Source organism: Hypanus sabinus, chromosome 9, assembly GCF_030144855.1.
Source record: "Hypanus sabinus isolate sHypSab1 chromosome 9, sHypSab1.hap1, whole genome shotgun sequence".
Taxonomy (NCBI): domain Eukaryota; kingdom Metazoa; phylum Chordata; class Chondrichthyes; order Myliobatiformes; family Dasyatidae; genus Hypanus; species Hypanus sabinus.
The window spans coordinates 142729272-142754459 of record NC_082714.1 but is presented as its reverse complement, the minus strand read 5'-3'; the positions used below and the strand labels follow the sequence as shown (position 1 = coordinate 142754459).

The 25188-nt window shown below is 38.6% G+C and overlaps 2 protein-coding genes across 2 annotated transcripts in view; both read left to right on the top strand.

Moving 5' to 3' along the window:
- Window positions 1-4049: 4049 nt before the first annotated feature.
- LOC132399866 (serine/arginine-rich splicing factor 6-like) lies at window positions 4050-18407 on the top strand. Its single transcript, XM_059980717.1, has 6 exons — window positions 4050-4271; window positions 5764-5915; window positions 6505-6623; window positions 6707-6909; window positions 12814-12909; window positions 17246-18407. The coding sequence occupies exons 1-6, from the start codon at window positions 4165-4167 to the stop codon at window positions 17610-17612; spliced, it is 1044 nt and encodes a 347-aa protein (XP_059836700.1). The 5' UTR covers window positions 4050-4164; the 3' UTR covers window positions 17613-18407.
- A 1310-nt stretch (window positions 18408-19717) lies between these two features.
- Window positions 19718-25188, top strand: part of l3mbtl1 (L3MBTL histone methyl-lysine binding protein 1) — a 92474-nt gene continuing 87003 nt past the window's right edge. Inside the window, exons 1-3 of the mRNA XM_059981197.1 lie at window positions 19718-19764; window positions 23133-23302; window positions 24235-24434. Coding sequence (XP_059837180.1) covers window positions 19718-19764; window positions 23133-23302; window positions 24235-24434 — 417 coding nt within the window. The remainder of the gene's footprint in view (window positions 19765-23132; window positions 23303-24234; window positions 24435-25188) is intronic.

Genomic DNA, 25188 nt, shown 5'->3' with positions numbered 1-25188 from the left:
TGTTTACACTTTTCCATATATGTTGCCTGGCTTGCTGAGTTTTGTGAAGGCTGCTGATATCCTTTTTCTAGATGTTGGCTATAAGCCTGTAAATTTGTGATTTAAGTTCTTCCCTAATGAGCTAAAGATTTCAATAGGGAGATGAAAAGTTGCATCTCAATTGTCCTTTTCCAAAGTGGAAGAATCTGTTTATAAATAAATTGTAACTGAACATTGTAACAAATGTAGTTGTAGGAGGGCAGAATTAATGTGGATTTATGAGATGTCATGTTTGACTAATCTGCTGTAACTGGCAGCATAGAACAGCGCACAGCAGATGTAGTAAAATTAGAGTATAGTAAGACATAGGAGCAGAAATAGGCCATTCAGTCTGTCAAGTCTGCTCCACCATTTTATCATGGCTGATGCTGGACAGCACTCAACCTCATACACCTGCCTTCTTGCCATATCCTTTGATGCCCTGACCAATTAGGAAACAATCAACTTCCGCCTTAAGTATAACAATGGACTTGGCCTCCACCGCAATCTGTGGTAGAGCATTCCACTGGTTCATTCGTTTCTGGCTGAACAAATTCCTCCTTACCTCTGTTCTGAATGGTCACCCCTCAATTTTGAGGCTGTGCCCTCTGCTCTGGATACCCTCACCATATCTACTCTATCTGGTCCTTTCAACATTTGGTAGATTTCAATGAGATCCCACCCACCCGCATTCTTCTAAATTCCAGTTAGTACAGGCTCAAAGTTGCCAAACGTTCCTCATATCTTTACCACTTCATTCCTAGAATCATCCTCGTGAATCTACTCTGGACTCTCTCCAATGACAACACATTGTTTCTGAGATATGGGGCCCAAAACTGTCAACAATACTCCAAGTGCAGCCTGACTAGTGTCTTATAAAGGCTCAGCATTATCTCCTTGTTTTTATATTCTATTCTCCTTGAAATAAATGCCAATGTTGCATTTGACTTCTTTACCAGACTCAACCTGTAAATTACCTGTCTGGGAGTCTCGCTCAAGGACTCCTAAATCCCTCTGCACCTCTGATGTTTGAACCTTCTCCCCATTGAGATATCAGTCCGCACTGTTGTTCCTTTTACCAAAATGCATTATCATGCATTTCCCAACACTGTATTCTTTCTGCCATTTTTTGCCCATTCTTCCAATCTATCTAAATCCTGCTGCAATTACATTGCTTCCTCAGCACTCCCTACCTCTCCACCGATCTTCATATCTTCCACAAACTCTGCCACAAAACCATCAATTTCATTTGTGACAGACAAGAACATTTTCACACACAGAGTTGCAGCTGGAATCGACCATGGAAGGACACCAGTGACAGAAGAGTCACTGGATGGATCTTTCGAGTGCCCACAAGAGTGGATTGAGGATTGATCAGGAGAATCAATCAGTAACTATCACGGTATGTAGAAGGGCTGATCCTGTGGAGGCTACTGGTGTGTTTACCCTTGCCTGGGTGGTAGTCATCCCTTGAAGATGGTACCCTTTGTGATAAACTACGTTTGGTTAACTCGAGACTGTTTTCGGAGTCCAGTGACGGAAGACCAACAACACCTGTTTATTCATTCTTCTCCTATTGTGGATTTCACCTTGGCTTACAGGTACCTCTCTCTCCCCTCCACCAACTCCGTGCGTTGAACTGAACTTTCTTACATTACCATCATGAGACTTCAAACCTTGCCACCCGAGCATAAACAAGTTTGGGAATTATACTTAGACACGTATATATGTATAACACTGCAATTTTGCAGTGCTCCAGGACTATGCCAGAATCAAGTGATTTTTGACTAATCATGACCAGTGCATCTATTATCTCTTCAGCAACCTCTCTCAGGACTCTAAGATATAGTCCATCTGGTCCAGTGAATTTATGATGGCACTAAACAGCGACTCCTTTGCTTGCATCTTTGGAAGCAGCTCTATTTCTATCTTTGATATCTCTTTTTTCCCTTTTTAAAGTTCTTTCGAAGATGCTGACCTGGAGTTATTCTGACTTTGGTTCTTTGTGGGAATGGGACCCACTCGCAGGGCCTCACGACCGGCTGCTTTTTTGATAACCCAAGGATGTGGCATGGAAGACTGGTGCACCTGCAGGGTGCTGGATTTTCATGGCTTTGAAGACAAGCTGATCCTAGGCCAGTTCTCCTGACTGAAGTGTTGCAGAACACGGAACATCAGGAGCAGTGGGTTAGCTGCTGTGGCCTCTGTGTGTCCGGTAAACTACACCTTTCTGGGGCCGACTGTCTGGGTGCAGAGCTTGGAAAAAGCAACAAACTTCTAACATCAGCAAATTGTTTGTTATGTCTCCTCACTCACTGTGAAACGGGGACACCTCTTTTTCCCTTATCAGGGAGAGAGAGAGAGAGGGAGAGAGAGAGAGAGAGAGAGCGCCTTTGGTATGTTGAATTACCGGGTGAACAAGTAGTCTTTCGGGTACTGCAACTCTGTGTCTTTATTGATGCTTTGCTGCACGCTTGAGTGCTCAGTGAGGGTGCTGATGCTTCTTTGCTGGGGGGGGGGGGGTCGTTGCTTTGCTGCTGCTTGTGCACGGGAGGGAGGGGAGCTGGGCTGGGCTTTGGGGTTCTAATGTTTAACTGCTGTTCATCCTTTGGGGCACTCCTGTTTTCGTGGATGTTTGCAAAGAAAAAGAATTTCAGGATGTATATTGTATACATCTCTCGGACATCAAATCTACCTATTGATGCCTATTACAACCTTTGACTATGCCTAGCACCTTTTCCTGTGAGATAACAGTGGCACTCACTCCTGTTCCCTGTCATTCATGGACTGCTAGTGTCTTCCATGGTGAAGACGGATGGTGAAGATGGAACTTCCATGGTGAAGACGGAACTTTTGCATCAAGTTCATCCGCCATTCCTTTGTCTCACATTACTACCTCACCAGCATCGTTTTCCAGTGGCCCAATATCAACTCTATATAACCGAGAAAACTTCTGGGATCCAGCTTTATGTTATTCGCTATCTGCCTTCATATTTCAACTTTCTCCTTCTTATAGCTTTTTTGGTGCCCTTTCTTAGATTTTAAAAGCTTCCCAATCAATCAACTTCCCACTCACTTTTGTTACCTTATATGTCCTTTCCTTGGGTGTTATGCAGCTCTTAACTTCCTTTGTCAGCCACTGTTGCCCGGCCCTGACATTTAAAAACTTCTTCCTCTGTGGGACATATCTATCCTGCACCTTGTGAACTATTCCCAGAAACTTCAGCTATCTCTGCTCTGCCGTCATCTCCAGCAGTATTCTCCTCCAGTCCACCTGAGCAAGCTTCTCTCTCATGCCTTTGTAATTCCCTTTATTCCATTGCGATACTGATGCATGTGATTTATGCTTCTCCCTCTCAAATTTCAGTATGAATTCAATCATATTATGATCACCGCCTCCTAAGGGCTCCTTTATGTGAAGCTCCCTAATAAGATCTGGGTTATTACACAACACTCAATCTAAGATGGCCTTTCCCTGAGTAGGCTCAGCACAAGCTGCTCTAAAAAGCCATCTCATAGGCATTCAACAGATTCCCTCCCTTGCGATCCGACACCAACCTGATTTTCCCAATCCTCTTGCATATTGAAGTGCTCCATTACAATTGTGTCATTACCCTTATTTAATGCCTTGTCCAGCTCGCTTTGCAACCTGAACCTTACATCTTAGCTATTATTGATTCCAATGATTTTTTTTACCCTTGCAGTTTCTTAACTCTACCCACAAAGATTCAACATTCTCTGACCTTATTGTCGCCAGATGTAATTCCATCTCTTACCAACAGAGCCACACCACTGCCTATGCCTTCCTGCCTGTCCTTTTGATACAATGTAACCACAAAAAGACCAGTTAGTTTCAAAATCGGAACTAAGCCTTGTCAAATCAACATCGGTTGGACTTGTGCGGGCAAAGTGATGACAAGAACTACATCTCCCACGGTACTGTGCGAGGTGCGTCGGCGCGAAGCGTTGATCTCCGTACGCAGCAGTCGGTGACGTGGACGGCAGGTCTGGGCCACGTGGCGCCGGGCGCGCTGTTCCTCAGTGGGAGGAGGGCGTGCGCCTGAGTTTCCACGTTATCCGTACATCGGCGCGGAGCACAAAGGCGCCCGAGGGAGCCGCTGGCGCGCTCGGAGGCGAGCAGCAACCATGCCGCGCGTCTACGTCGGGAGGCTGAGCTACCAAGTCCGCGAGAAGGACCTGGAGAGGTTTTTCAAGGGCTACGGCAAGCTGCTGGAAGTGGATCTAAAGAATGGGTAAGGTGGTGGTGGTGGTGGGGGTGGGCGAGCCGGGAGTCGTCCGGGCTGGCTTGGCTAGGCCCACCCACACCTGGCGGCGGCCTGGGCTTCCATTTGTTCCGGCTTCTCCCTCCCTCCCTCTCTCTCTGTGCAACTCGACCGCCCGTAGACTCGCAGCTTGAGGAGATGCTGGAGGGCGGGGGCTGGATGTGGAATCCTGCCGCGTGGAACGGCGAGAAAATGGCGGCAGCAGGCCGAGCGCTGGTGGCTTGGGGAGAGGGGGAGGGGAACGAGTCCATCAGCTGCAGTCGCGATGCAGGAGGAGGGTTTCTTTCAACCCGGCGCCCGCACACGCGGCAGGCCAAGTGCTTGCTCCGCTTAGTCTTTGAAAGGAAGGTAGTGCGATCCACGATGCAGTCTCCTATTCCATTCACTGCAGACCTGTTCTGGGAGGTGGTTGTGCAGCAAACCCACTTCTGGCAGGCTTGCCCCTTATTCGGTTTCCCAAGTGGCGGATTGCCACCCGAGAAATGATTTTATTCTGGGTTGCAGCCTTTGCAATTGTGAAACTTCCACGTGGAGGTTGGGAGAGATGGATTCTATCGGAGATTGGCTTTCCTATTTACATTCCGTGCTTCAACCGATGGCGAATTGTGTTCATCAAACTGTCGCAAACCGGTAGCATTCGGACGGTTCATGTAGAACCCAGCGTTTTTTAATGTTGGCCTGAGAGCGTCACCAGAAGTCTCGGAATTTATATTTCTGTGTTGTGGTGGCCTATGAATGTGTCCAAACATTGACCAGGAACATAAACATTGGGGAAGGTTGGGAAATCAATGGAAGGATTTTGCTTGCTTTGCATTTAAAGTTGGTTGCCAAAAGAACAATGGAAAGAGTGGTGGGGGATGGTTGCTGAATTTGTGTATGTTGTAAAATGCCCAGGGGAAGCAAATTTCATACTTTGTTCAAAATGGTTATTTGGGGAAAAAATAAATTGTTTATATTTGGAAAGAGCTGAAAATAAGATTCTCTTGGAGAACGAATGGATATGTCATAGGATGAAGAATATTTTCATGTTTTTTTCTGTAATTTGTCATTTAGGCTTCATCTATAATATTCATGAAGAGTACAGGTTCATAGTTTGCTGTAACAATCATCCTAAAGCAGCTGAATACTTTCACCCGATTTTTATCTGATCAACTTTTCCGTATTGAAATGCTGTGAATGCAGTCCGTTTTGCCTCAAGTCTGTTTTGCATTCAGTGAGACTGGATCATCTGTGATTTAACTCCATATATTACACTTGTCTAATGTGAATAATGAGCAAATGGTTAATGACATTGAATAATTTTTAACTTTAATCTTCCTCTTCCACTGTTTGGAAACTTGTCAAACATAATCCTAGTGGATTTCTGAATTAACTGTGTGTATATGTACGTATATACATACACACATACACACTTTATGTAAGATGCACACAGATTGGAAATATTTTTATCCCTTTTCTTTAGATATGGATTTGTTGAATTTGAAGATTCACGTGATGCAGATGATGCAGTTTATGAGCTGAATGGGAAGGAGCTTTGCGGCGAGCGTATCATCGTTGAACATGCAAGAGGACCACGGCGTGATGGAAGCTATGGTGGTTATGGTAGTGGTCGCAGTGAGTGGTTTTATTCAACAAAATTTGGTTTACGTTTTAAATACAATTAAAAAAAATTCCAGTAGCATTTTTTATTGAATTTTATAACAGTGAAATTATTCATCCAAACCTTAATAATGAGACATTGATTTTTTAATTGAAAGAATCCATTGCGGCTAAGATGTCTGCCTGTTCCGATTGACTTTGGCCTTGCCTTACATTATGTAGCCTTTGGCGTTTGGCTGACCTAATGGAAGCCATGACGACAGCTGCCTTTGCCATTAAACCCTGGGTGATGAGGATGCCAAGGGTTAGACATATCTGGTTAATCTGAACTATGTGCCTGTTACCATATGTGTGTTATACCAAACTTCTAAAATCTGCTAGAATGTAAGTACATAATGTAATATTTAGTTTTTTATATTTGCCAAAAAATTTGGAGACATGCATGGTACTTAATTTTAGCATATAATGTAAATACAAAAAGAGAATACTTATTAACAAGATTATTTAATATCATGATCTATTTTCTGTGTCTTCATTAAAAATGTTCCAGATGATTTTTAATTGAATACTTACTGATTTGTTTCCCTTATTTGAACATCTTAAGGCAGCAGTGGTTATGGATATCGAAGAAATGGAAGAGAAAAGTATGGGCCACCTGTCCGAACAGAGTTCAGGCTCATCGTTGAAAATCTTTCAAGTCGTTGTAGTTGGCAAGATCTTAAAGTAAGTTTTCAATGTTTTTGCTTATAAAACCACACAAAAAAATGAAGGTCCATTGTTCTATCTTTTGTGTTTTTTCTTTGAAGGATTTCATGAGGCAAGCTGGTGAAGTGACTTACGCAGATGCTCATAAGCAGCGTATGAATGAAGGTGTCATTGAATTCAGGTCTTACTCTGATATGAAACGTGCTTTGGACAAGTTGGATGGCAGTGAAATCAATGCAAGAAAGATACGATTAGTTGAAGACAGGCCCCGAAATAGACGATCTTCCTCTGGCAGTCGGTCCCGGTGAGCATAGAATTTCATTGATGAAGTAAAGACTGAAAAATTTACAATAAGAACCTGTTGAGAGAACTGTTAATATTGAATTTGTTTTGAGGGTGCATTTTGTCCAAATATTAAGTTTATACAACTTACATTAATATTTGATTTTAGTGTTCCTCTTATTCTGATGAAGAATTGATGATTTAAAGCATTTAATGCTGGTGCTGCCTGACCCCTTTAATCTTTACGTATTCTTTTAAATATTGGATTTTTTAGTATCTGTTTTATTTTGGCTCTTCACTAATTGGGGCACAATTAACCTGCTTCTTATTCAGATTCAATGGACTGAGTTAGAGCAAGATCAACCCAGATACATAATTGGAGGTAGCTACTGTGATAGTTTCTGAGCAGCTATTCATGAAGTGCAGACGTGTTCTGTTATTCTCTTCATCCATGCTGTACCTTAAATTTGGAGTTTGTACAGTTCTCAGCACAAGGGTTTGGCAACTTAAGCTCATCACATCTAATGGGATATAAGCCACAGAGAGCAGCTAGCTAGAATTCTCTTTTCTGGGCTAGTTTTTCAAGTTATTTCCAGTGTAGCCCACCATATGTCTTCTAGGTAAAGATTCTGACTTCTGCATGGATGATGACACTGAAGAAATTCAGATCTTCTCTCCGACGGGAGTTCAGCGAGAGCCTCTCCCTCTGCTCTCAATCTACTATTTCTTCGGCCCTGAAACTTTTGGGCCTCACGCCCATTTCCTTCCAGCCTATCACTTCCCAGCTCTCCATCCCTCCCCCCACTTCTTATCCCCCCTCGAGCATCCCATGTTACTTCACTCCTGATGAAGGGTTTCGGCCCGAAATGTCACTACCTCCTCCCGGAGATGCTGTCTGGCCTGCTGAGTTGTGCCAGCATTTTGTGTTTTTTATTTTCTTCAGAACTTTTCTTTTTCTTTTCCAATCATATTATTATTATTATTATTAATATCAACATAATGTTAATACATAAATAATGGGATTACAAACATACAAATTTAAACTGAACATGAAAGGATACATAAGCAATAGTTACAATAAAAATGAGTCTTCACAAATCATGAACGATACAAGTAACATATAAACAAAGCAAAACTAGGTATATCATAATATATATTTAAAAAAACAGAAAAGAGAAGAAAAAAAATTGATGCTAGAAAAACTAATCTAACAACCTAATAACTAATAAAGAGAAAAGATGAAAAAAAAGGGCTGTTTATAATATCTAACAAAAATACAAAATCATCAGTGTCGTCAACTCCAATCCTCTCAACGTATGTAAAATCAAAACTGGAAAAACAAATGGGCTTGGAACAGGGTCACATTACATCATATGAGAATATTGAATACATGGTCTCCATATCTTTTCAAATTTAATAGAAGGGTTAAGTACAACACTTCTAATTTTCTCTAAATTTAGACATAACATAGTTTGAGAAAACCAATGAAATACGGTAGGAGGATTAATTTCTTTCCAATTCAACAAAATAGATATTCTAGCCATTAATGTAAGAAATGCAATCATTCAACAAGCAGAAGAAGATAAATGGATTGAGTCCATCATTGGTAAACCAAAAATAGCAGTAATAGGATGAGGTTGTAAATCACTGTTCAATACCGTGGAAATAATATCAAAAATGTCTTTCCAATATTTTTTCAAAAGCGGACAAGACCAAAACATATGAGTTAAAGACGCTATCTCAGAATGACATCTGTCACAAATAGGATTTATATGGGAATAAAAATGAGCTAATTTATCCTTGGACATATGAGCTCTATGCACAACTTTAAGCTGTATTAATGAATGTTTAGCACATATAGATGATAAATTGACTAATTGAAAAATTTTATCCCAATTCTCAATAGGGATAGTAAGGTTAAGTTCTCTTTCCCAATCATTTTTAATCTTATAGAAAGGCTCTGAACGTATCTTCATAATTATATTGTAGAGTTTTGATATTACCCCTTTCTGAGAAGGATTTAGTTCTAGCAAATTCTCCAAAATACCTGAAGACTCAAGACTTGGAAAGGTAGGAAATACAGTATTTAAGAAATTCCTAATCTGTAAATATCTAAAAAAATATGAAATCTAGGTAAATTATATTTATTAGATAATTGTTCAAAAGACATAAAACAATTATCCAAAAATAAATTGGAAAATCGTAGTAATCCTTTAGTCTTCCAAGCTGAATAAGCTTGGTCTATAATAGAAGGATAAAAAAAGAAATTGGATACAATAGGAATATTTAAAAGAAACTGATTCAACCCAAAAAATTTCTGAAATTGAAACCATATACGTAAAGTATGTTTAACTATCGGATTGTCAATTCGTTTCTGCAGTTTAGAAAGAGCAAAGGGAAGAGAAGACCCTAAAATAGAACCCAATGAAAATCCTTGTACAGATTTAATTTCCAGGTTCACCCAATGAGGGCTAAAAGATAAATCCCAATTCTTTAACCAACATCAAATATCGGATATTAACTGCCCAATAATAAAATCTAAAATTAGGCAATGCCAATCCACCTTCCTTCCTTGCCTTCTGTAAATATTTTTTACCTAATCTAGGATTTTTATTCTGCCATATATATGAGGAAATTTTTGAATCAACATTAGCAAAAAAAGATTTTGGAATAAAAATTGGTTCCGCTTGAAATATATATAAAAACTTGGGTAAAATAATCATCTTAATAGCATTAATCCGACCTATCAGAGATAAAGATACTGGTGGCCATTTAGTGAACAAACATTTAATCTGATCAATTAAGGGTAAAAAATTAACCTTAAATAAGTCCTTAATATTTTTTGTGATTTTAATCCCTAAGTATATAAAAGAGTCATTAAATAATTTAAAAGGTAAATTTCCATAAATTGGAACCTATTTAAAGGAAACAATTCACTCTTATTAAGATTTAATTTATACCTGGAAAAATTACTAATTTGAGCCGACAATGATATAACAGCAGGAATGGATTTCTCAGGATCAGAAATAAATAATAATAAATCATCTGCATATAATGATAACTTATGTATATCCGTCCCACGAGTAATGCCAAAAATGTTCGGTGATTCTGTAATAGCAATTGCCAAGGGTTCTAAAGCAATATCAAATAATAATGGACTAAGAGGACAGCCTTGTCTAGCACCCCGAAATAAACGAAAAAAGGAGATCTTTGATTGTTAGTAAAAAACCGAGGCTACTGGAGTATGATATATCAGTTCAATCCAGGAAATGAATGTTGGACTAAAATTAAACTTCTCAAGCACAGTAAATAAGTATGGCCGTTCAACTCTTATCAAATGCTTTCTCCGCATTTAATGAAATGACACATTCTGAGGTGCTATGTGAAGGAGTATAAACAATATTCAACAACATTGAAAAAAGAATAGCGATTTTTAATAAAACCAGTTTGATCTCCCGAGATAATTTGAGGTAATACCTTCTCCAACCTGGATGCCAGTAACTTGGAAAAGATCTTGGAATCTACATTCAATAAGGATATTGGTCTATAGGATGCACAGTCAGTAGGGTCTTTATCTTTCTTCAATATTAAAGAAATGGAAGCTCTATAAAAAGATTGTGGCAGATTACCCAATCTAATTGCTTCTTCAAAAACCCTGCATAACCAAGGAGAAAGAGTAGAGGAAAAACACATTAAAAATTCTACTGTATACAGAACTTTTGTTGGCATTTCTGTAGTTCTTAGTTTTTATGCGATGGGTTTACTAGCCCCATGCCTCTCCGATTTTCGCGGCTGGACTTGGGACAGTCCATGGCAGAGGTATACAAAGATCTGACAACTGGCAATCTAAGTTTCTAAAAGAGTTGTCTTGAATCTATTACAGGAAACTAAACCCTGTCATCAGAATGTAGAGCCATGAGTGAAAGTACTCCATGAAACTCCAGTAATGAAGAGAGAACCTTGTAGAAATGGGGTGCAATATTTCAGCAATGTAAGAAAGCATTGATCAGATAGGAGACAGCTTGAGATTAGATGTGCTGATTGGAAGAAAGATACAACTTGTATTCCATTCATTAGCTTCTGATCTTGTAATGGTGGGTAACTAAATTCCATCATGAGTATTGCTTAAAAGTTAGTAACTATCTTGACCAAACCCTCTGCTTTGTCAAGCAAAGCAACTTCTCCTGGCCAAAATCAAGAGCTTGTATGCTTTATTCAACAGTGCACAGATTCTGTGGTATTGCACTAAAATATTAGTCTTGACATCATTGAACTGTCACTGAAGTAGAGTTGGATTTGTTTGAGAGCCTTCAGAATAAAGGAATGGTGACATATCTGTGTGTGGTTCAGGGTTTCTGTGCTCTACATCACAATCCAGAAATGTTAAGCATTATCAGTGGCACTTCTGTGCGTTATTAATTGCTGTGTTGTGATGGAGGAAGAAGTGGTGCTCTTAAGTTGTCTGTGGTGTTGACTTTCCATTTCATTGTTTAAATCAAAACTCAATTTTCACCCTTTTTTGTGCTCAAGATTAGATGAAGAGCAGAGTAATGTCCAGTGCAATTTGCACCTCAAACCAATGTTGCCTAGCATTAGTGTGGGTAGTGGACTTGAGGGGTCATTTGGCTTGACTGTGCCAGGTGTGTTCTGCATCAATGCACAATTCACTCTTTCAAGCACCCTAAACAATTTCCTTTAGTGCCCATTGCATGGGTCAGTGAATGATCTTCTGGAATTTTTGTTCAGAGAAGCATTCTTGTTGCTGACAGCCACATAGACAATGTATTCAAGAATTCACTTTCCCATCTGCTCTCAAGTATCGTCTTGATTTGTTAAAGAGGCCATTAGTGGTGCAAAAATACATAACCTTCAAGAGCATAATCAACATGCATCATTGAGGTTCTTTGCATCTTATTGCTATCTTCAACCGAGATCATTAGCACTGGGATTTCCTCTAACAAATGTAGATAAACTGTATCCAGTTCATTGGGGCAGTCATTTATTTGGGACAACTCTAAAAGAACAATAACTGTTGGAATTCCCTTTGTTGATTTGGAACAACTATGCTACTAAATTGGGACAGGAGGCTGTTACCAAACAGTATCCAGCTAATGTCAGTTGCATGTGTTTGTGTCAACTGTTGGCGAGAAATAAAGAGATAAGACATTTTACATTTTACAACTGTTTTGCTCACTGGAAAATGAAACATTCTTGCTACTTCAATAAGTTCGGAACTATGAAGAATTTGAAGGGATCAATAGTCATCTTGAATATTTCAATAAAAATGAAGATTTGGAGGATGCTATTTTGAAAGCATTGCATGAATTATCTGCACTAGATGTCTGATTTTGTTTGTTTACAGTCAAAAACAGCGTATGAATTCTTCTGGTCTTTCCTATTAGGAACTAATACACAATTTTATAATACTGTAGGGATATTGGTAGTGTTTTAATTTGTTCATAAATTGTTACTCAGTTAACATTTTTTATACCTTGTAACTATTTCCATTAAACTTTGGCTGACGAGAGCATCTGCTTAATGGGCAAAAATGGTCCTGGTGTGTTCCAGTGAACTGCATTCCACTGTTATATGAAATTTCAATCCCAAACCACAGTAGCATAGCACTTAGTATTGCAACATAGGGTGTCGAAGTTCACAGTTCAATCCCGGCATCTTCAAAGGAATTTGAACGTCCTCCCTGTGGATGTGTGGATTTCTTCCATGTGCTCCAGTTTCCTCCCAGAGCCAAAGAAATACTAGTTAGAGGTTCATTGTCAAATGTCCTATGATGAGATTAGGGTTAAATCGGGGGCTGTTAGTGGCGTAGCTCGAAGAGCTGGAAGGGTCTGTTTGCACTGTAAAGAGTAATCGTTCAGAAATCACTTTCTTTCAACTGTTATTACTGAATAGCGCTGTTTATTTACAGATCTAGGTCTCGAAGTCGGCGCCATTCACGTAGTAGAAGCCGTAGGAGTAGCCGAAGCCGATCTCGAAGTGCCTCAAAGAGCCGGTCACGTTCTCGGTGAGTTGATTTTTGAAATACTTCATATTTTTGTGCTCTTGGAAGGCACACATATATGATAATGAGAATTATTGGTTTCTTAATGTGATTTAATAAGCCAGAAACTCCTTTTTAATTATATACGAAGCATATAGATGAAGAATCAAACATCAAATTTTCATCTGGATAGTGAAAAATTAAGCTAATCTGAATATTAGGCTTGAAATACCTTTTTATAGGTAGCGCAGCAACTGGCAATTTAAGATGGCTTGAAGAGTGAAAAGGCCTGGTGTTTTGTAGAGATTTCGTATTCTACTCTTAATGCAACTCACAAGTAATAGCCTCAGTTTGGCATCAGCTGGAGACTAGTTCACTGTCAGCCAGAAGCTTGCAGTAAAAAGATTAGATGGTGATGAGATGGGACCATTTCATTGCTTTAATATCTGTGTTTACAGATAGACTGTAATTTAGCCAAATCTGCTTGTCAAGAACTCCTGTGTAAATGTGAATTCTAGTATTTGCTGTGTGTGAATGTTTGTACTGTTATGCACCTGCACCACGGAGGAATGCTGTTTCTTAATGGTTGAATGACAGTTGAACACAACAGGATGAGGTGGCTGTGGTGGAAAATCTTTTGGTGAAGTCATCAGGTTTGAGAAGGTATGTATAAGCTGTGAAATAGTGGTCAGGACAGCAGGAAACATCTTGAAACAGTGGTAAGAGCGTAGGTGACAATATTATGTCTGGATAACCTGTATTGCAGAACTGGCAATTGAGGCCATGAAGAGCAATATAATTAATAAATTTGATATTGTCTAGTAGGCTGTGAAATGCCCAGATGGCATATTGGCTACTATTCCTCCAATTATGTTGGGCTTTTTTAGAATAGTGCTGAAGGCCATAAGCAGACAAGTTAGATTGGGAGCGATAATGTAGAATTAAAAATGGTAGGCTTGGAGCTGGTCTTACAGTATGAACTGGTGTCTATAAAGTAGAAACATACATAGAAACATAGAAAATAAGTGCCCGAGTAGGCCATTCGGCCCTTCGAGCCTGCACCGCCATTCTGTATGATCATGGCTGATCATCCAACTCAGAACCCTGTACCTGCTTTCTCTCCATACCCCCTGATCCATTTAGCCACAAGGGCCATATCTAACTTCCTCTTAAATATAGCCAATGAACCGGCCTCAACTGTTTCCTGTGGCAGAGAATTCCACAGATTCACCACTCTCTGGGTGAAGAAGTTTTTCCTCATCTCAGTCCTAAAAGGCTTCCCCATTATCCTTAAACTGTGACCCCTCATTCTGGACTTGCCCAACATCAGAAACAATCTTCCTGCATCTAGCCTGTCCAATCTCTAGAATTTTATACGTTTCAATAAGATCCTCCCTCAATCTTCTAAATTCCAGTGAGTATAAGCCTGGTCATTCTAGTCTTTCTTCATATGAAAGTCCTGCCATCACAAGAATCAATCTGGTGAACCTTCTCTGTATTCCCTGTATGGCAAGAATGTCTTTCCTCAGATTAGGGGACCAAAACTGCACAAATATTCTAGGTGCGGTCTCACTAAGGCCTTGTACAACTTCAGTAGAACCTCCCTGCTTCTGTACTCAAATCCTTTTGCTATGAATGCCAACATACCATTTGCCTTTTTCACCGCCTGCTGTACCTGCATGCCCACCTTCAATGACTGGTGTGCAATGACACCCAGGTCTCGTTGCATCTCCCCTTTTCCTAATCGGCCACCATTCAGATAATAATCTGTTTTCCTGTTCTTGCAACCAAAGTGGATAACCTCACATTTATCCACATTAAATTGCATCTGCCATGAATATGCCCACTCACCTAACCTATCCAAGTCACCCTGCATCCTCTTAGCATCCTCCTCACAGCTAACACCGCCCAACTTTGTGTCATCCGCAAACTTGGAGATGCTGCATTTAATTCCCTTGTCTAAATCATTAATATATATTGTAAACAACTGGGGTCCCAGCATAAGTAGTATATGTATGGATGGTTTCTCCACTATGATGGTAACTTGTTTTCACTCTATTAGATGTATCTGCTCTGCATTTTCTCTTCTGTATTGAGCTAACTTTTTTCTTTTTTTCCCAGTTTTGATAAAGGTGCTTTATCTTGAAGTGTTAACTATATTGCTCTCTTCACAAATTTTTTTGGCTTGCTGAGTGTTCATAACATTTTCTGTTTTTACTACAGATTTCCAGCAACTGCATTTTTTTGGATTTTTGTGGATGTCATTTATATATTTAGCTTGTTGCAATTGAAGTTATCAGGTTTAGCACTAGTATTTAAAATTAATGGATAATTCTTAACAAATTTCAATGATTTGTATCAATCTGTTATTGTGACTTGGAGCAAAGGTAAATTATAAAAACATTAAAAACAAAAACATTACCAGCTAACACTCCCAAACAAAAACAGAAAAATACTGGAAATATGTAGAGCAGTTTTGCAGGAGAAATAATTTTAACTTGGGTTGATGTCCCTTCAAAATTGGCGTAAAGTTACAAGACATGTTGAAATTTGTAGAGGATGAGGACAAAAGATTTCAAGACAAAAGAAATGCTTGCAGTAATGTTAAAATGAAGAAACAATACCAGTTACTGTGGATTTGAGCTTAAGGCTTATTAATGGTAGCTAATCCATTTGGAGGAACAGCTTCTTCCCCCCTCTGCCATTAGATTTTTGAGTGGACAAAGAGCCTATATATACACGTTACAATTTTTTTCTATTGTGCTGTATTTGAACTACTTTATAAATTTTTAATATGTACAAAACTACAAATTTCATGATATACCAGTGGTATTAAACCTGATGCTGAAACTGGAGGTGGTGTAAACAGGAGGAGTGCAGGGAAGAGAAAGAACTTGCTGGAATTGTGATGCAGAACACAACAGTTGCTGGAAATCTGAAATAAAGGAGTATAAGGAGGTTAAAGCCAGAACTGGCCAATTCTGACACAAACTTTTCAAAGGCTAGTTAACTGAATAACTATTTGGGACTGAATGAAATGTCCTGCAAAGTAGTTGCCCAATCCATTTTGGTTTCTCCACTATGAAACTGGCAAAGTGCTTCAGAAGTAAGTGAGGCAAGTGTTGGCATGATAAATGACTGGAGCCATGTACGAAGGGAGTCTGAGGCTGTGACAGTCTTCCTTGCGAATCCTGGGGAGGAGGTAGAAGCGGATTGCATAGTATTCAGGGTTATTGAGGTTGTTGGAGGAGAAGATTCCAAAGCAATCATTGAGATAGGAGGTGTCAGATCTTGCACCTCAATTGTTTCTCCATTAACAAGCTTTCTGAGCCCTTTTGAATAAAACACCAAGCTCTCATACTTAATCATATTTCTAATTTTTTCTATTCATATCTGAAACATTGATGTGACTCTTACTTCTCTCTCCACTTGGAGTATTTGACTACTTAAAGGTGATTTTATTTTTATCATGGAAGCATGAGCTTGGATTTAGTTGAAGGTTCAAAAGCTTGTATGATCTTTGTGTTTAAGTGGTGAGTAGAAAGGATTGTTTTTCTATTTTTTTAATTGTCAGCAGTGTTAAACATTTATGATACAAGAATTAATAATGTCTTTGCAACTTTATATTTGCATTTAGAGATCCAAGCATAACTTGGGAAGTTGTTGTTTCTTTCTGGAAAAAGTTACTTAATTTCATGCTGTATCAGTTACTTTTGGAGCTGGCAGTATTTTTTGCTTGGAATTGACTTTTTTGGGGGGCACTGGTTAGTTTAGGGAGTTTAATTTTGTATCATATTCCTAAAGAGGTGAATATGTAAGGTTTGATTTTGTTTTTGCTTAGTAAATCAGTGCTTTGGATTTCTTCAGGTATTCTGACTCCTTATCCATGTGTAAATTAGAATGTTGGCAGATCATATGGGTATAAATATTTGGAATTTGATGGCAAACGTCATCTACAGGGATTCTTTGTTATTATAGCTTCCTGGGAGTCATTTGTCAAAGTAATCAACTGTTGTCAGGACTTGATGTGTGTTGATATTTGATCACCTAAAGTTTTGTGGCAAATGCTGACTTTTTATGTATTAAATCATTTGCATGTTTGTTTAGTATGAGCTGCTGGATAGGAATCAGCTGATGGTCTTTGAAGGCAAGTATTTTGTTTTAAGACAGTAATGAGGGGGTCCTGAAGTGTTGGTAGCTATTGGGCTGCTCTTCAATTTAGAACCAGCTACTCCATTATGTATTCTAAATACATAAGTTTTAACTTGCTTTTTGATTGGTAATCAGTTTATTAAGTTGATTCTGTAAAAAGAACTGTCAAATGGAACACTGAACTTTGATTTTTCTTCTCCAAATCTAGATCACGAGGCAAGGGCCATTCCAGGTCCAAATCAAAGACACCTGAAAAGAAGTCCAGATCAAGAAGTAATTCCAAAGTCAAGTCTGATCATGGCTCTCGTTCCCGGTCTCCAAGTAAATCTAAATCTGACTTGCATGATAAGTCAAACAGCAGATCTAGATCCCCTCAAGTTAATGGCAATGGAGACACTAAATCAATGTCACGTTCAAAATCTCGCTCAAGATCAAGGGAAGGGTCTGTCCCTCTGTCACCAATGAAATCAAAGCCAAAATCTGAAAATGTGTCTCCATCCAAATCTCATAGTAGATCAATGTCCAGGTCAAGATCTAGATCCATGTCTAGGTCCAGATCTGGTTCTAAGGATTAGCAATAAACTTATGACTGAAGCAGTGTGTTGTAAGTTCTTCCTTACAGTAGCTGTACATGTAAATGCAACTTAAGACTCCAGATTTTTTCCAACCTGGTGTTTTTCTTTCTAGTGTAGAGTGCAGTATAGGATGATTGTATATAAACCTGATCACTAAATTGTTAAGCATACGTGCAAATATAACAATTGTTCTCCTTCTGCCCCCCCCAACCAATTATTAAAGCTTAAAAAAAAAGTGCTATTTGAGGGTAGCTTTCTTAATTTCCCTATTTTATTGCTTGAGTACTGCACAAATTAATTGTGCATGAAGAACTGCCACAGAACACAGATAGTTCCACTTCATTTTAGTGCCAAAGCCATACTTTTTAAATATACAAGTAATGTTTCGAACTTGAGCTGAACTGACTCGATTGAACTTCTTGATATAGGGAAAAATTGTTACTTTAATGGAGATGGTAAAGTCATAATTGTGGATAATTGTTCCAAAAATGCCCAATGGCAAAATGTACTCCATTTTAAGGCAGTGTATATATTGCTTTGCTGTACGTACAAATGATGTAATTTTGTCAAGCTTACATGCAGCTGCATCTAGCTTGATGAGCTAATGACTTGATTTTGCACATTTGTATGGTACACAATCAAATATACATGTCCTTCCACATAATATGCAAGTAATCTATTGTAATTTAGTTTGTTGATCTTTGTGCAGGCCAGCATTTACAAATGCATGGATTTTTTTTACACCTGGTACATATTTGAAATATGCATGGTTTCAATAAAATATTTTATTGCAAATTTGTAGTTTGTTTCTTTTGGACTTCACTGCTTTTTATGTTTAATAAAATATCAAACATAAATTAAGACTTGCCTTGTAAGGTCACTGTCTAAACACAAAATGAACAGAAAAATTTAGTTAAGTTTAAGAAATGATGCGAGTTATTTGCATATCAGAAAATACCTGGTAATTTTGTGATCTGTTTCTGCACATTTATTGGCATTTAACCAAACTGCAAAATGAAATGTGTTTCTATAGATTTAATTTCAAGTCATGGAGAAGAAATGTAATTTGTTGTAAAGATTAAATTGCTGACATGACCACTTCTCTTTTTAGTCTCTTAAATACACCTAGTTAACTTGATGGTAGAACAATTTTCAACTCAGTTGCCAATGATGCAGATGTGCTGTAAATTATAACACTAATGTAACCAGTTCCTAGACATCTAGTAATTTGTGGATTGTACTTGATTGGGCAAAGCCTAGTTTCCTGTGTGAGCCTCTGCCTCAGAGGCAAAGACAAACTGCTGAAGACACAAGAGATTGCAGAAGTTTGAAGCTGGAGCAACAATCTGCTTCAGGAACTCGGGTCAAGCAGCATCTGTGAATCATGAGGAACTGTCAGCATTTTGAGTTAAATACTCAGCATTTTTATTTTCCCTCTCCATATGCTAATTGACTGAATTTCACACTGGGAATTAATTGAAACACTCAATTACAGGAAACATTTACATTTGTAATGTGAACTTAGATGTCCATGTTGACAGGGTCATGAGCAATCTTGATTTTAGAAAGGTTAAACGTTTAAGAATAGCAAAATGTGTTCTTTTTGGAATAGCAACAAAACCAGCTGCTGAGCTGGTTGCAGGGACAACCTTGCTGGCGGTGGACTGGAGCAATTAAACACTAATATGTTGGACATATTTATCCCACGTGCGAGTAGTCTGCATGGTCGAATGTATTTTTCCTGTATGTTTACATTTAATCACCTAGGAACATAACAGTAAAACATTTAGGACCCTAGACTGAAAACTACTGTGACTTTGTAACGTACTTTTGCACGGGGCCGGTGTTGGTGGGGGAAACTACTAACATTGGTAACCTTTGCAATCTTAAAGTCACAATTGCAGGGAGTAACGTACTACATGTTAAAAGTGTTATGCAGCCACGAAACAATACATAAGTATCCTTAAAGGCCATGTTGATTTTTTAAAAAAAAATAGTAAGTCTGGAATAACAGTTAAAACAGCAAACTTCCCTAAAACAAGTAACGCTTATTTAAATACTGCGTTTGTGAAAAGGAATTGTGATAGCGTCTTTGAAAGTTGCACATGCGCGCAAGCAGCCCCGCAGGCTCAAGCGCAAGTGCATTGTATTGGTAAGAAACCTACACATTTTAGTATCTAAAAGAATATCAGATTACTTTTTCAGAAATACAGGGTCTCATCGGGCAAAAATATCTGCTATGTTCAATTATGCAGTATTTGTCTACCTTTCAGTCAATATATTCTTAGCAACGTCATTAATTTAACAAAAAACATATTTGCATTTGGTCTAAAAATATGTGGAACTACTGCAGACATTTGATTCAGCTCTTCCGAGGGATGTAGTGGGGATTTGTGATTGCTACCTTTTTCATTGCTAGTAACTTTTCGCTGGCTGCATTTCCCGTGTGAATTAAAGAGACAACGTTGGGAGACGACAATTGAGGCTTGGCAGGCGGTGCATCCGTCGTTTGAATTTTATTTGAGCGTATTCATATGGACCCAAGTGAAAGACATGTATCTCATTTAATTTTACTGTAGCTTCTGTTCTTGGCTGCCCGTCAGCACCGCCATTTTGGTAAGAAATTAAATCTCTTGCATGGTTTTATCAGTCAATAAAATTGAAATGATAATCCCTAATGAATGAAGTATGAATTCAGCGTACGGATGCATGTTGGTGACAGTTGATTTTTAATAAATAGCTATAGGTAGTTAATACGGTTTTCTATTGAATAATAAAAATGCATGGGAAAAACCTCAGACAATTAGCAATCATTCTGTTTTTGGTGGCATTATTCGTTGAACATTACAAATAAATAGCATTCAATGTTTGCAAGGTGTATTTTAATGTACGTGAAAAACTGGTTATATGGTATACGCCTCTTTACATTGTGAAGTCCAGCGTTTGGACTGAATGCTTAAAATGGACTAGGTTCATCAAATGTATTGGTACTTAAAAATTGTACTATTGGAAATTTTGTAATTGAACACATTTCAAAGCCAATGATGTTCTAAACTGCAGTCTTAAATTTCCCCAGTGAGTGATTGAATATGGCAGTAATTGATTATAAATTATTTGGGATAGGGGAAGAAATGGTTCTGAGCTGAATAAAAAAAAGTTAAGTAAAACAGTATGAGAGGGTCGTTTACTTAGCAAAAATATATATCGTACAGGATAAAAAATGGTCGTCAAATTCCCGAGGGAAGGCCAAAAATAAAGATTTTAAATTGAGTAGTGCTATCAATTTAGCTGTAGTTTTTTCTTATATAGAATATTAGCCAACCTATTCTCGCATTACCAAAACAACCTAACAAGAGGCTGGAGATTTCCAATTTATGCTGTAAGTGCTGGGAACAGCAGCTCCAGGAACGTTTGCAGAGAGGTGCTGTTAATTTTTTTTAAGGTCCTTTAATCAGCACTGGAATGCTTTAGCAATGAAGGGCTTTTGCAAGCGCAGAGCTGGTGTAATGTGATGACGGGGAGGGTGGATAGGAAAGGGCGTTTCTTTGCTAGAAATAGGCTGGAGAGCTGAAGTGATTTGTTGATACATGAGTGATGGTGCAAAGAAAAAAATACATCATTTTGAGGAGAGACATCGGGTGTAAGAGTAAAAGGCTCTGGTTCTTATGCATTCATTGTTTCAGGTTAGCCACTCATCTATAACCTGCAGCTGCTGTTCAACCTAAATGGGAACAGAGCTTGAGGTTTAAAGTTGATAAGCTTGATGTAAAGACCTGGTAGTTGCAAATTACTTGGTAAAAAGATCCGAGTGGTTGAATGTAAACCATATTTCACTAGACAGGAATAGAGGAAGCTAGAGTGGGAATTAGATGGAAATTTACTGCAGAAAGTTAGTGGTTACTAAACGTCATCACTGTGGACTAAATGGAAATATTCAAGGAAACAGTTCAATTTTTTTCATCTGTAATTGCTAGACAAAGATGTTTCTGCACAGAGAGTAATGCAAGGAGAAAGCTGCAATTAAAGAACAGAATGAAGTGGGAATCAGTTCCTGTTTCTGGCTGTCATCAGGAGTTTTTATCAGATTTCTAGCATCTAGTGTATTTTGATTTATATTAAAATATGCAGAACACTTTAGTCGAAGATGTACAATTATATTGCTTGTAAGGTACAAAAATGGTGATTTTTGTTTGGTGCCCTGGGGAAGGGAATAAGTGCAAGGGTAAGGCTGACAGAGGTGTGAGAAAAATCCAGCAAAGGATCAGAAGCAGGTTTAATATTAACATATGTTGGCAAAATTTGTTTTAATATGGTAGCAGAACAGTGCAAGGCATAAATATTTACTCTGTTACAATGAATAAAAATAAATAGTGCAAAATACATGGTGTCCATGAAGTTTATTGACTGTTCCAAAATCTTATGGTAGAGGGGTGGAAGCTGTTCCATTCCTAAAATGTTGAGTGTTTTTCACCAGGCTCTCATACATCCAGGGGGTTCTCAAATTTTTATGCCATGGGCCTATACCATTAAGCAAAGAGTCCGTGTACTCCAGGTTGGGAACCTCTGCTACATCCACCCTGATGGTAGTTATGAGGAGAGGTCACGTATTGGGTGGTGAAGAACGTTAATACTGGATGCCACCTTCTCGAGGCACTGCCTTTGGATGATCTTCTCAATGGCAGGGAGGGTGGTTCTCGTAATGGGGCTGGCTGAGTTTACAAACCTTTGCAGCCACTTTGGATTGGAGCCTTCCTATTAGCTAAAGATGCAATCAGTCAGTACACATGTGGAAATTTGCTGGTGTCTTTGATGTAATACTGATCTCCTCAAACCTCTGATGAAGTATAGTCACTGGTGTTTCTTCAGTCATTTTGAAATGTTGAAACAGGATGGAAGGAGAGAAGAAGATATATTGGTGGTTGTATGTGGTTTGGTAAAAAATAGTGGGAAATATCTATTGATTGCAGGGGTGTAGTGGGTTGAGGGTAAGGAAATGGAGCAATAGATTTTGGTTCTAAGAAGACAGTGCTGAAGCATGAGATTAAAGACAGATGTGGGGAGGGCACTGTCAATCAGTGAAAAATCCTCAGCCTAGAGAAAGGAATATGTTACAGAAGTTGTTGGCATAGGAACACTTCACCTCATTTCATTACTTTTATGTGACATTTTCTTTAAAAGTGAATGTAAGAAATTCCATTTATTAATCTGTATTGTTTAGTAAGTTACTCTGATTAATGTTGAGTAATTCAACAATAGAGATTTAATTAAGTTCCCTCTATATGATTACAGAATATGTACAGTTCTTGAAAAACCTGAGAGGCACTAACTATGCCATAGTTGTACTTTGGAACTTTTGAAAACAATTGACATTTACTTGTGAAATATAAAACATTGAAATTGTAACATTTTCGTAAAAGTTTAATAAAGAGCCATTTGATCCTTGTGACTTTATGAGAAGGACATTGATCCTTATAACTTTATGAATAGGACTGATGGTTGAAATTGTAAACTTCATTCTAGGGTCAGTCACGTCAACAGGCGAATAACTTTTAGAATGAATAACAGAGTGGAATTGGAAGAGCTGATGCCCAGCAATGTGACCATGTCGAGTGAAATCAGTTTACATGGGGTAACCAGCAACAGGTCTGTTCAGAGTGCGCATCTGTCAACCAAAGCTTTTATTATTCCAGGTATGTAATTGTGTAAATGCCAAAGAATATATGTTTTTCCATGTCTGTAGATTACCACACTTTGGTAGACAAGCTAACCTGAAGTGCCAACCACCCCTTTCCTTCCACAAAGACCACTTGATCTGCTGAGTTCTTCCAGCAGTTTGCTTTTTCTTCTGAAATTAGATCACTTTGCTACAATATCCATATCCGTTGTGGGACCTTGTGCATTTGATAATCTTCTTCTTGGGCCCTTAGCTCCCAGTGGAGCATAGGCCATTGATGACCTCCAGTGTCCATCCTCCACTGTTCTGAGCCAGTTTCACAAGGGTGGACCAGGAGAATCCCTATCGTCATGTGCTCACTCGACTGTGCGCCTCTTCTCACAAAGTTGATGGTATGTTTGGAGTTTATCAATGTTTCTGTAATCCATTGTATCTGCTTTACAGGGGATTGGCCGATATAGCTTCACCAGAGCCCTGATAGCTGGCCTTACCGATTTCCACCTCTTATGACAGGGACGTAGGGTTGGATTTTGAGAAGTGTGTTTGATAATGCAGGGTTACAAGTAATAGATAAAGTAAGAAATATAAAAATAATGCATAAAGATGTTTTCTGTTGTTGATATAATGTCAATTTTCATTTCTGGTTCCCTATTTTGAAATCCAATCCAACTGTCATGTCAATGTTGACATTCAAGAATCAAGACTCAAAATATCTAGCCTTTAGAAAATGGAATTACCTTAATTTGCTTTCCAAATAAAGTAACAAAATATACTCTCTAGCATAATCATGATTGTAACTATAATGATAGATTGACAATTTATGTAATGAATTGAAGATGACAATATCCTCTCAACAACTATACAGAATTTAACAGTGCATGTACAAATATATTGTCAGATTTTACTTGTTGGCATTTTTTTTTTCAAATGTAAAATCAGTTAATGCAGCAGCGAATCTTCGAAAACCTCGGAGTTTCTCCAGAGAAAATCAAGGCATTTCCTTGCCAATCAAAGCAGAACAGCCAGACAACACTGTGCCAGTGACTGCTACAATTAGCCCTCAGATCAGTGGAGTGCACAACTGTGATGTGGTCAGTGTTTTGGAATGGAAAGATGGGATTGCTACCTTACCTGGAAGCAACTTGAAGGTTAGCAATTCTTTTAATTTGGACAAAATTTACCCTTTTACAAAGTAGGATGCTTTCTATATCCAATCCTTGAAGCAAATAGGGAACATAGCATGTTTACACATTTTTCAATTATTCCTCAGTTTCTCAAAGACTGTACCCAATATATAGATATTGATACTAAGTGTAACCTCTCCTAGGTTGTTGCATTTTTTGTGTGCCTCTTGCAGTAACAGCTATATAGTCATCAAAGTTCCAACTTTCACATAACTTTAACATTTTGGGGAATATTGATAATCTCTCAATCAATATCAACAAGACCAAGGAGCTGACTATTGACTTCAGGAGGAGGAAACCAGAGGTCCATGAGCCAGTTCTCATCAGGGTATTCGAGATGGAGAGGATCAGCAACTTTAAATTCCTCACTTTATAATTTCAGAGGATCTGCCTTAGGTCCAGCACATTAGTGCCATTACGGAGAAAGTATGGTAGCACCTCTACTTAGAAGTTTGAGGAGTTTCAGCATGTCATTGAAAAATTTGACAAAGTTCTGTAGATGTGTGGTAGACAGTGTATTGACAGGTTGCATCATGGTCTGGTATGGAAATGCCAATGTCCTTGAATGGAAACACATTAAAAAAGATGTAGATATGGCCCAGTCCATCATGGGTAAAGCCCTCCCCGTCACCGAGCTCATCTCTGTGAAGCACCTGTCACAGGAAAGCAGCATCCACCATCAAGACATCCCACCATCCAGGTGCATATTCCTCTCACT

Bases quoted from the DNA above. Each gene is read 5' to 3' on its own strand.
- LOC132399866 (XM_059980717.1), top strand. From the start codon at position 4,165: ATGCCGCGCGTCTACGTCGGGAGGCTGAGCTACCAAGTCCGCGAGAAG. The intron at 5,916-6,504 runs GTGAGTGGTTTT...GAACATCTTAAG, and splicing joins TGGTTATGGTAGTGGTCGCA to GCAGCAGTGGTTATGGATAT. The intron at 12,910-17,245 runs GTGAGTTGATTT...CTCCAAATCTAG, and splicing joins AAGAGCCGGTCACGTTCTCG to ATCACGAGGCAAGGGCCATT.